At 41.0% G+C, this 11,385-nt stretch overlaps 1 protein-coding gene across 1 annotated transcript; it reads right to left on the bottom strand.

The window, feature by feature from the left end:
• Positions 1-538: 538 nt before the first annotated feature.
• On the bottom strand, positions 539-10,813 carry npy7r (neuropeptide Y receptor Y7). The gene is made up of 2 exons (XM_015031903.1): positions 10,142-10,813; positions 539-4,540 (listed from the first exon to the last, which is right to left on the bottom strand). Exon 2 carries the CDS (start codon positions 4,498-4,500, stop codon positions 3,385-3,387), a length of 1,116 nt encoding a protein of 371 aa, XP_014887389.1. The 5' UTR covers positions 4,501-4,540; positions 10,142-10,813; the 3' UTR covers positions 539-3,384.
• Between the last annotated feature and the right edge of the window lie 572 nt (positions 10,814-11,385).

Below are 11,385 nucleotides of genomic sequence, written 5' to 3'. Positions count from 1 at the left end.
AAGGTCCCCACCAAAACTTAGACCGAACCTACGCCCTTGGTACAATGTCACTACAAAGAAGTACTCAGATAAAACTCTTATTTTCTGCTCTGTCTGTGACTGATATTAACAAATGTCGGACTATATGAAAATACTGTAAATTTGAAGGAAGAGATTTTGCTTTTCTTCTTTAAGGCTTGAAGCCTGAAATATATTAAATAATATGCTTAAACCAGAAAATCTGCAATGTGGGAGTTAGGAACCAGTAATGCATTAGTTATAGCTATTCTCTTTGACTTAAACGTGTGGGTCATACTAGTAATTTTGCTATTTTAATGCTATACTGGATTTACTTAATCCTTTTTTATAAATCCAGTCCATCATCTCAGGGCTATCTTTTCCTGTATACTGATGCAACATGCTGCCAACCCAAGGATTCATATAAACACCCAAATGAAATCACTGTTCAGTTTGAGACTACACTACACAGATCATATTTTTGCTTTAATCAGTAGCCACTGGGAATAAAGACATACACAACCAAGATCTCTTTATTTGACACAGAGGAACAAACAATAAGTTGTCTTTATAGAAACAGCAGCTGTAATGTGTCACCCGTGCCCAGAGGCCTCATTGTTGATTCATGTCCCCACATTTATTAAGTAGCATCAACAGAAAGGTCACTTTAGCAGCAGTGTAATGAACACAGAATTGCATGTTCTTTTTACATCCCCTTGAACAAGATTTTGTAATGAAGACATCAACAGTGTGCTGCCCTGGCGTCACACAGGTCGCTGGTTTCCAGTCCCATTCTTCTGGACACAGAGTCCCACTGCTCTCCTTAATCAAGAACAGATGGTGGCCAGGTGAGAACAATTAACTTCCTGTTTGTACAGAATATTAGTGACGTTGCCTTTTGGATTTCTTGGAAGAGGATTGAATGTTGCTGAGCTGGAACAGTTTTATTTTTCCAGATTAGAGGATTTGGATGAATGCGAAAACAATTACCGAAGTATCATGAGAAGCCTACATTCACTGTCACATAAATCTCTGCCTTCTCGCTAGAAAATATACTGCAAAGTTCAACATTATTTAGCAACAAGAATTTTGTACATACAGCGGAACATGTTTTCATAAGACATAGGTAAACATTTTAGATACATATTTGAATAAATTAGATATGTACTTTACAAGTACCACTCACAATTCAACAAGGAGCCCTATAAAGAGATTTGCATGCAAAGCATTGGGCCCTCTTTAGTGACCAAAGCCATGTGTCAACCATTGTCTCTATGTGGAGGGGTTCTTATCTCTTGTCTCCTCTCATTTAAGCTGCAGGGTTCAGGGTAGGGAGGTAGCACTTTTGAAAACACCCTCGAAAGGGTGGAGCTTTGAAAGGTTGTTAGCCATTTCTGAATAGTTAACACCTTTGTCACACTGTTGCTTATCTGCCAAGTGTTTTATTAGGGTGGGATTACATACAGCCTTAGGCAAATCACTTTCCAGCATCACTTGTCCTTGCGTTTAATACTGAAGGATAGTTAATATAAAAACCATTGTATGTTTGACCGAAAGCCCAACTGGAGAAAGACGTTGTAAACTAGCCCTGGTTAAAAATGTTGACGTGTTCAAAATTTGTTGACACTCAGCACTTGACTATAGATAAATGAAGTAATCAATGAAAAAATATTAAGTAACATAACACGGTCACTAGCTATGGCAGGCTGCTACAGATTTTTTTGGGACTTGTGTGTTTACAAATCGTAAGCGTGCCATTGGTCAAATATGACACCAATAACTTAATGCTAGCATGTTCATGTGAGAACTCCGTCAGTGCTCATGCAGATTTGCTTGAATGCTTGAAACTAAAAGTACAACTGATGGCACAACCAGTTTTCTGATTAATTACTCTAATAATTCCTCATAGCATTCATAGATCACTGACACTTCATTCTCAGACATTCGGTTGATTCCTAAGTATAGATGAATAAAAAATAGCTTATGTAATGGAAAAAAGTAAAATAACTCCCTATGACGAATAGTCATGTGATGTGCTATTATTCTATAGCACATCAGCGCTATAGAATAATTTTATGACACAATCAAGTAACTATTTTACCTTCAGTTGTTTTGGAATTGCTGTACGTATCAAATATGACTTAAAATAAATTTGCTCTCACACTATTTTCAATTGTGGAAAGATAGAAAATAGTGCGAGAGCAGCTTAAACATTTCACATAATTTTTCATGCCTTGAAAAATTCTCTTTGAGAATGTCCCATCCCACTCTTTCCAGCACTCAACTTTCAGGAAGTCATCACAACATCACTCCTCCATAGAACCTTTAACAACGTTTTTACCAACTTTGCATTGAGAAATAGCAGGTATAATGAAATCAGCAGATGTACAGTTCCACCAGGTGTTGGCTAAATGTGCTGGCTAGTCTGAAGGAGCTGAGTGAGGAAGTTGCAGAGATCTGTGAAGAAGAGGCTCAGAAGCGTGGGAACTGCAGCTCTGAGGAGGAGATTCATCCTCGAAGACGGTTCTCAGTCCCACCAAGAGTTTTGTACATCTGAATGATTGTGCAAAATGAGATTAAAGGATTTCTCAAGCATGCATGAAAGAATCAAAGCAACACTCCAGGCATGGCTTTAGATGAGGAAATAACACTATAACATGATCTGAAGCTAAAAAAGTAGATTTTACACAATACTGCTCCATGTAATCCCAATTTTTATGCATTATGCAAAGTGAGGACATGTCAAAAGTGACAAACATCCATCAAAACTGTGATACGATTTGATGTTTCCAAAATGATACCTTTTTGTCCTGCTTTGTCCTTTTTAAGGCCCAGCACACATGGCAAGACAGAAAATAGTGTGAGAGCAGCTTAAGGATTTCACATGATTGGTAGTTATCTTACTGCTGTTTTATAATGTACCCAGTGTTCAAAAATTGTCAGAAAATTATGCTTTATTGGTATCATTTAGAAAACCATCTCCTAATTTTATCATAGTTGTGCAAATAGCCAGGCCTTTGCTAACAATAACACATTTTTCCAGCTGGAATTTATTCAGCTGGAAACACTAGACCAAAAGCATAAGTGAACATGTAGTTTTGTTTTGCCTTGTTTTTTTACTTTGAAGACACTGTGAGCAGTAGCGACATCTCAGAAGTTCAGTATTGACCAGAAGTAAGTGACACATCTAAGGTACCTGTACTTTGAACTTTTGTGGACAAATGACAAATGAAAACCAACAAGGAGCTGAAAGCTTCGGGATAGATACAATTGAAATGCACCCATCGGTCAGTTCTTTTAAGTCAAAAGGCTTCTTGAGAACCACACACCCCTTAAAGCAGAAGTCCAGCTAATGTGCTAAAATTCTGCTTTTAAACAAAACAAATCTCATACAGCAGTGGGAGGGTGTCTGCTGTTACGACCGTTCAGCGTGGGCCTTCTCACAGAGCATGTCCTGAACGACCCATCGGGGTGGAAAGTATCTGCCTTGTCCTCGCAACGGAACACCATTATGAAGCCATTTCTGTAGTTTTTATTCATCCATCCATAGAGAAGAGGGTTAGTGAAGGTAGGGCACATAGCCACGATGTGGAACACAGTGAAGATGAGCTTATACTCCTCAAACCGGAGCACCAAGTCCAGATCAGTGGCCAGCTGGAGCACATGTAAAGGCAGCCAACTGGTTGCAAACACCACCACCACCAGCACCAGCATCTTTGTGGTTTTCTTGCGTCGGTTGATGCTGTCGTTTCGGCTGGACGGACTGACGTGGTTTTTCAGTTTGACCCAAATGCATATGTAGGCGTAACTGATGATTGCTAAAGGAAGAATGTACAGCAGTAGGATCATTGAGAGGCTGTAGATGACTCCGTCCCTGTTGATGCCGTGGGGCCACTTCTCAGAGCAGACAGGCATGCGCAGATTGATAGGAGGAATCTCTTCATAGCGATATTCCCTGAAGATGGCAAGAGGAGCTGCCAGGACAGAAGAAATAGTCCAGGTGAATGCCATGATGAAGAGGCTGGAATGCCAGGTCAGGCGTCGACCAAGGTGGAAGACAATGCAGCGGTAACGCTCCAGCGCTATGACAGTCAGGGTCAGGATGGACACATGAACACTCAGCGCTTGGGCAAACGGGACCATGTGGCACAACACGGCACCGAACTTCCATTCATCCAGCAGAGTGTAGATCAGAGTAAAGGGCAGGCAAAGAGTGACCATCAGAAGGTCTGCTAAGGCCAGGTTGGCTATGAAGTAGTTGGTCACTGTCCGCATGTTTCTGTAGCGAATAATCATGTAGATGACCAGGGAATTGCCCAGCAGCCCCAGCAGGATTATTAAGGAATAAGCCATTATTAGAGTGATTTGGACTCCAAGGTGCTTGGTGATATCAGAGCTGAAACCGGGCTGGAATGAGTCAAAGCTGTCGTTGAACCAAAACGGCAGATCGCTTTCGCCAGGCTCCACTTCTGCTGTGGTGTTGGATGTGTCAAGTGGGCTCATTTTTACTGGGAGGTCCACAGTACCGAGGCTGCGCCAACACCTGAGGAGAGAAAACAGAAAACAAAACAGCTTGACACAAACTTAATAGAACATCACTTTCAGACAAAACATAGCCACATGGTGGATGTTCTGGAGGAGTGAAGAGAATAATATAATAAGCCTGGGCATTTTTCCTACTCCTTTTCAAACTGAAGAGGAGCAATTAAGTGAAGCACAATTAGGGGCAAGTGGAGTGGCCTCCATGCGAGTCTGAAAGCTAACCTACGTTAACTTGCACTACCAAATTTTGAGGCTATTCGCTAAGCTGGCCACACAGTCTATTGGGCAGATAGATCTGCAAACTCTGGTAAAACTAGAGTTCGCATCTGGATACCAACTGGAGTTAGTAACCATATCAACAATGACAGGTGTATTGCAGTAAATGTTATGGGGAAACATTGCTCTCTACATCAAGAGTGCCTTATGCAGGGTATTTTATCGACTGACAGGCATTACTTCTATATTTTGTATAGCTATTTACATCTCACTGCAAGCTAACACTGGCCCAGCACTGGAAGAGCTGCATAGCTTTCTTATCATCCAGATGAATGCTCATCCTAAAGACTTTAATAATGCAGATATGACAGCAGTCATACCCAAGTGCCATAAAAATGTATGCTTTCTGGCCAGAAACAAAAATATCTCTGCCCAACTATATGCAAACGTCCTGTGATCGTACAAAGCTGTGCCATCACAAACATCCTGGGGATGACAGACAACAGATCACATTTCATTGATCCTGAATCTATCATACAAACCTGTGGTTCACAAAACCCCAGCATTTGTGAGGATAGAGAGGTTGTAACATTACGGGACTGTTTTGAAAGCATACACAGGGTGTGCTTTCACAGGGAGCTGACTCAGGCTGGCTTTAATTACATCAAATTCTGCACTGAGGTTATGCTGACCATTAGAGCCCTTTTGTTTCACAGCAAGGTGAGCACACACCTCAAGTGTACTGATATATTTGGTCTCTCATTACAGCACGCGTCAGTGGTCATAATTTGCTTCAAAACCACCACATTCATCCCACTGCCAAAGAAAACATCAGCCACCAGCCTCAACAACTACCGTCTAAGTAGGCCTTACACCATAATGAGCTGCTTTCAGAGAGTGGTATTGCACATCCAGGGATCCTACCGGCTGCCTGGATGTTTACCGAGCAAACTGAGTCTGTTGAAGATGCATCATGTTTCATTCAGTCGCCCTCATCCCACCTGGCGCTCTGTATTTGTGAACTTCAGTTCTGCCTTTATCACTATTATCCCTCACAAACTATTTAATAAACTCACCAGCCTTGGACTGCCCAACACTCTATGTGAATTAATTGTTGATTTTTTTTTTCCAGTAACGGATCACAAAATGTCAGGAATGGGAAGCCAGACATCATCATCCATAACTCTGAACTTATAGGTGTGCTACAGGGCTTTGTGTTGAGTCCAGTCGTTCTTACTCTCTTTACAATGACTGACACCTCCCACCATACACACACGCACGCACGCACGCATGCACGCACGCACGCATGCACACTCTTCCAACACCATAATCAAATTTCCAAATGATGCCACCCCACCCTCAGGTGTAAATGCAGGTAGGAGACTCAACATCTGGTTGAATGTTGTACAGGCAATAACTGTATTATAATAAACAAGTGGTGTCCATCCAATTCACACCAGTGAGGATCAGACATAGTTAAAAAAGAAAAAAAACAAACTGCTAGCCCTGTAAAGAATGCTCAGCAAAGGCTCTTTTCTTCCTGAGGCTGAAAATGGCCAATATACCATCTTAGCTGTTGGAGAATTTTTGTTGGAGCACTACAGAGAGTATCACTGCTGTACTGAACCTGTCCTGGGTAATAAACACAGCACTACGGGTCACAAGGAGTACACTGTCACCCCTCAACTCTGTATCATGACCAGCTGCAGCAGAAGTCAAAGACTCTCGGCACTGCTGTAACTCACCCGAGGCGTTCACTGATTGACATTCTGCCATGAGGAAAGAGATAGCGCCTTTTAGAAACATGCACTACATGGGTGAGGAACAGATTATTTTCAAGAACGACAACTTCTATCAGCCACACAACCCCATACTGATTAGTGCAATATGACAATACATGGGTTATGACACTATTTATCATCCATCCATCCATCCATCCATCCATCCATCCATCCATCCATCCATCCATCCATCCATCCATCCATCCATCCATCGTTTCTGCTTCTCTGAGGTAAAATTTAGGGGGCAGCAGTTTGATCCCCAGAGTCTGTGGAAACCAATGCTATTGCCCCCAAATTAGGGGTCTCTGCAGATGAGGGGGCTAAGCAGAGAGGCCCAGTTGTTTTTCTTACTGGATTTTTTATCTAGTAAACATCGTTCATTTTGTGAGGAAGCAGGAAATAATTTTAGTTTAGGTAACTGCAATGACGATAAAGTATTCTTTTTTTCCCCTTATTTTCATTCTACGTTTGATTATTTTTCTCAACTCAAACTCAAGCTGCTTCAGAAGTGTCTGATACAGGATTCTCAAGACCTGTGATCTGTATTTCTGGTGTGTGCATGCACAGTGGGATCTGCATCAGTCATTTGCTCCTGCATAGTGGGGCGACATGTACCAACCTTCACATACTCTCCTGAACAACAACTCCCAGTGGGGCTACTGAGTGCAGTTAGGAGGACTTGGCTGTCAAATCCTGCCAACTAACCCTGCCGAGGTCTCTCGGCTGGGGGTCTGCATGTTCCTGGCTGTGAGTTGGTTCTTTGGCCCCTTTTTCCATGTGTGCAACACTCTTTATTTGTTCCCATTCATTTCTGTCACATGTGCCTCTGTCATTTATAGAAATGAGCACTGGCTGCATGAAGGCAAAAATGATAGCATTGGTGATGTATCTTAAAATCATGCTATTTGTTTCCAATGTCATTTCCTCCTCAGTACAAGAGCTTCTTATGAAACAAGAATTAAAGAGTATGTAATTTTTTTTTTTTTTTTTTTTTTGCAGGCTTCAGCTTCCGTAGCAAATGCCACCACCGTAAAGACATCTCTTATTTAAAGCTGAAGAGTAAGAACTCCGCACAATTTTGCAGATAAGATGATTCTCTAATGCGTGCAGTCTCATCATTCACACAATCTTCCCTGATTGCAGGGAGAAAGGTGGATGTTCTAAAAGGCTAAGAAAAGGCAACATGAGCAGCAGTCACACAGAGAGAAATTAGTAGAAAATTAGCTTTCCTGGAACAGAAGTAGAAATTCCAACCAAAAAAAATACACTAAATAGTCCATCTCATCAATTGACAATAATGAGAAAACATCTTTCCTCATATGCTCTCTGTGTTGCTTGCCTGTTTATTTACGGCATGCTTTTTTCTTTTTCTTTTTTTTTTTTACTTTTTTTCTCCTTAGGAACACCTGTGCCTCTATTGACACTAAAAGAGACGATGGAAGAAGCAATGAGGGGTAGTCAGTGAGTTCAAAGCTCAATCATTAGAGCTGCAGAATGTGTGCCTACACAGCTTGCAGCTCATATTAAAGAGAACAACTGCAGGCCTAATATTAAGGAAAAAAATAAATGCAATTCAACATCTTGTTTTTCATGTTAATTTACATATGCAGGCAAAGTGCTGCTGCTGCATACAGATATATTGCTACTGGTGGGTTAGACTGTCAGCTAATGGTTTGGGAGATTGATCCTAATGTTGTTATTTGCCACGTAGTGTAAGAAAAGGCTTTTAATTAATAAACACGCGAACTCCATATTAGAGATAAACTGTTGTACTTTATTAGCACCGGCATCTTGGAGAATGTTTTTCAGCAACTACTTAAGTCTATTTGTCAGAGTTTTCTGTAAAAATTTAATCTACTTCGACAACCAAACAAAATGGAAGCAGTTTGTGAAGAGGACCAGTGTAGGCGACCGGTGAGATTTCATAATCAAAGATCTCCCATTTTCGTTTTAAGGAAAGGTGTTTTGAAAACCTCATGTTCAGGGCGATGCTTTCCATCAGGATGATTATCAAGTCTCAATGAGGTTTGGACTGCTGAGTCACTCCTTGTTAACCCACTCGTGCACCTGCAGCACAGCCAATAATCATCTCCATCGTTCCAGTCGACACCAATTTTCTTACATTTTCTTATAAATTTTCACTGGAAAAACTGTTGAACTGATCAGGTAAGCTGAATGAAAGTAGACGGCAGGTGGCCCTGCTGCACTGAGTCATGTAGAGTTACATGGGCAGAATATGGGGTGCATTTAATCATTCGGTCATTAAATTAATCAGTCAGATGAAAAAACTCAAACAAGAATTTAATACACCTGAGACATACGAGGAGATAAAAACACATAAGGCTGAGCCCCGTTTTAATCACATGTTATAAAATCTATGCTGAAATTGCTTGTCTGAGATAATGTTCACTAATGCCAGGTGATCATGCCCATTAATGTGACTCCTGTTATATCATGAGCCAAACACACAAAAAGCAAAGTTTTAGCCAATTTTTGTCCTTCTAAAAAGACATATTTATGCTCATTTTCTGAAATTTTGTTGTAGAATTCCAGACTCCTTTCTCAGTTGTATTTTTTAAATGTATTGCGCAAATTAGTTAGAGAGCTGTTACACCACTCATAGTATATTTCAAGTTTTGATTATTGGAGGAAGAACTGAGAAGAAATCAGGCATAATTTATCGAGATCTTTTTTTATTCTCTTTGTTTGCTCTGTCGATGCAGGCTTCAGGTCTCCAGAAGAACCATGTTTACTGAATTTTTTTTTTCCATTCAACTTTCAAAGTTGATATGTAATATTTGCAGCATAGGCAGAAATATGATACCCGTGTTAGCTGATTTAAAGATAAAAGCTTATTCAACAGGCTGCACGCCAGGTTACCTTAGTTTATAAAGTTTTAATTTGATCTTTCTCCTTGTCTGTTTAAAGAAGTTTTGATTAATGCGATGTATGCAGTGAAATGGCTTGAAGATTTACTGGAAAGCTATAAAGCAAATCAGAAAATGTGGCCGTCGTCAAGCAACTCAGCAGGACCCTCTAGCCACCAAAAAGCGCAAAGATGCCCAAGAGCAAATGGATGTCATTTATCTCCGTTCAGGCAACATTTTTACAGAAATTAAAAAAAAAAAAAAGGCACAAAAAATACACTTCCTACAATTCCTTATCCCGGGAGGTATTTTTTCTTCTTCTTTTTTTTTTTTACGATGCACCTGCTGAAGCGGGGATCCAGCTCACATCTACTGAGACATTTAAATAATCCAATTCAATCAATTATGCATTGACGCGTAATTTGTGACCATTTATTTCACTTTCTCACTCTTTAAATATATCTTTCACAGCTCTCGCGGCTCATTTAACCCTCCAAAACACATGCAAATTACTATAATTGTCTCGCATCATTTGGACTCTTCATCATCTCGCTTTGAAAAGGTTTCTTGGTCTCCAAATTACGCACATGTGACAGTTTCAGTTACAGGTCGCGCCCGCGTCACAAGAACAGAACAAATGCACATTCCGCGCCTCCCTGGCGCACTTGGACACATATCGAGCCCCGCATTATCAATTTACGGTCTACACCAATCCCAATCGCGTGTTAATGGACTCACCTTTCGCCGCAATATCTACTTTGGGAAACGAGTCTTCACTCAAGAGTGGCGTGGAACAAGTGGTGTGAAATTCCCGAAGCTCCTCCCTGCCTGGGGTGCGCATCTTGTGGATCCACTGAGCGCTCCCGAGTCAGATCCAGTGGAGTCAGAGTAGGAGTGCGGCGCCAACATCTGTGCCAGGAACGGAGATCTGCCCAATGGCCGCGTCCTGTGTGGGCTTCCCGCACACCACAGTCTCTCTCATCTTCATTCTTATTATGTAGACGAACATCTCAAAGTTTATTGCATTCGAGGTTGTATTTCTGATTGTGGTGATGCACAGTGTGGACGCATCCCTGACACCAACATGTCGTTATTTCATTTCAGTTTATGCTCATCGTCGCTCTGCTCCAGTCTGATCTCAGATGAACGGCGTTCAAGTTGATGTAATCATTTGTTTTCCACAACTGGGATCAAGTTAGTTTAAAGGAACCAAGGCCAGAGTACAGTTTGATTTCCCCTGGAAATAATCACCTACTCCTTTCTGTGAGCTCCATGACAACCTGGAAAAGATGAAAGCTGTTGGACTATTTGCCCTTGTTTTCAGTTTAAAATGCAGACATGAACATGTAGGGACTTCATCAAGGTGGCAGGTCGATAAAAGAACATTAGAGGCCCAGAGCTGCAGACATACTATTCGAACACAGCATGTTTTATGAATCTGAAGGATTGTAAATGCGTTTTGAATGGGTGTCTCAGTCTCTTGAGGACAATTTCTTTGTCATTTCAGTGTGACATACAATGTCTTCCAAAAGGCTTCATATGGTTTCACAGTTTGTTACATTACAACCACAAATTTCAATGACAACCACAAATTTAACATTTCAATTCAACAGATTTTGTGATGGAACTCCATGAAATGGACCAAAAGTGCAAAGAAAAACTTTTACTTCTCTCTCGTCCAACTAAAAAGGTGAAAGGTTTGGCATTCATTTGTACTCAGCCCCGTTTACTCTGATATCCTAAATATGATTAATTGTGTGTGTGGCGTAATCTCAGTATAAATACAGTTGTTCCGAAACATGATTGTGACGCCATCATGGTGTTAGTATGCTTGTCGTCAGGTTGGACAGGGAAGCTGTTCAGAGTTTGTGTGAAGATAAATGTACCTAAATACAGGGCAAATAAAGAAAACCTGTTTGAAACTACAGAAGCTTTGAGACGGGGCAGAAGGCATCTAGCTGCAGTCGAAGATGATTCAAGTC

This window comes from Poecilia latipinna, unplaced genomic scaffold, assembly GCF_001443285.1.
Source record: "Poecilia latipinna isolate Pla-1442-1.1 unplaced genomic scaffold, P_latipinna-1.0 Scaffold222, whole genome shotgun sequence".
NCBI classification, from domain to species: domain Eukaryota; kingdom Metazoa; phylum Chordata; class Actinopteri; order Cyprinodontiformes; family Poeciliidae; genus Poecilia; species Poecilia latipinna.
The sequence above is the reverse complement of the archived record's forward strand: the minus strand, read 5'-3'. Positions and strand labels throughout refer to the sequence as shown.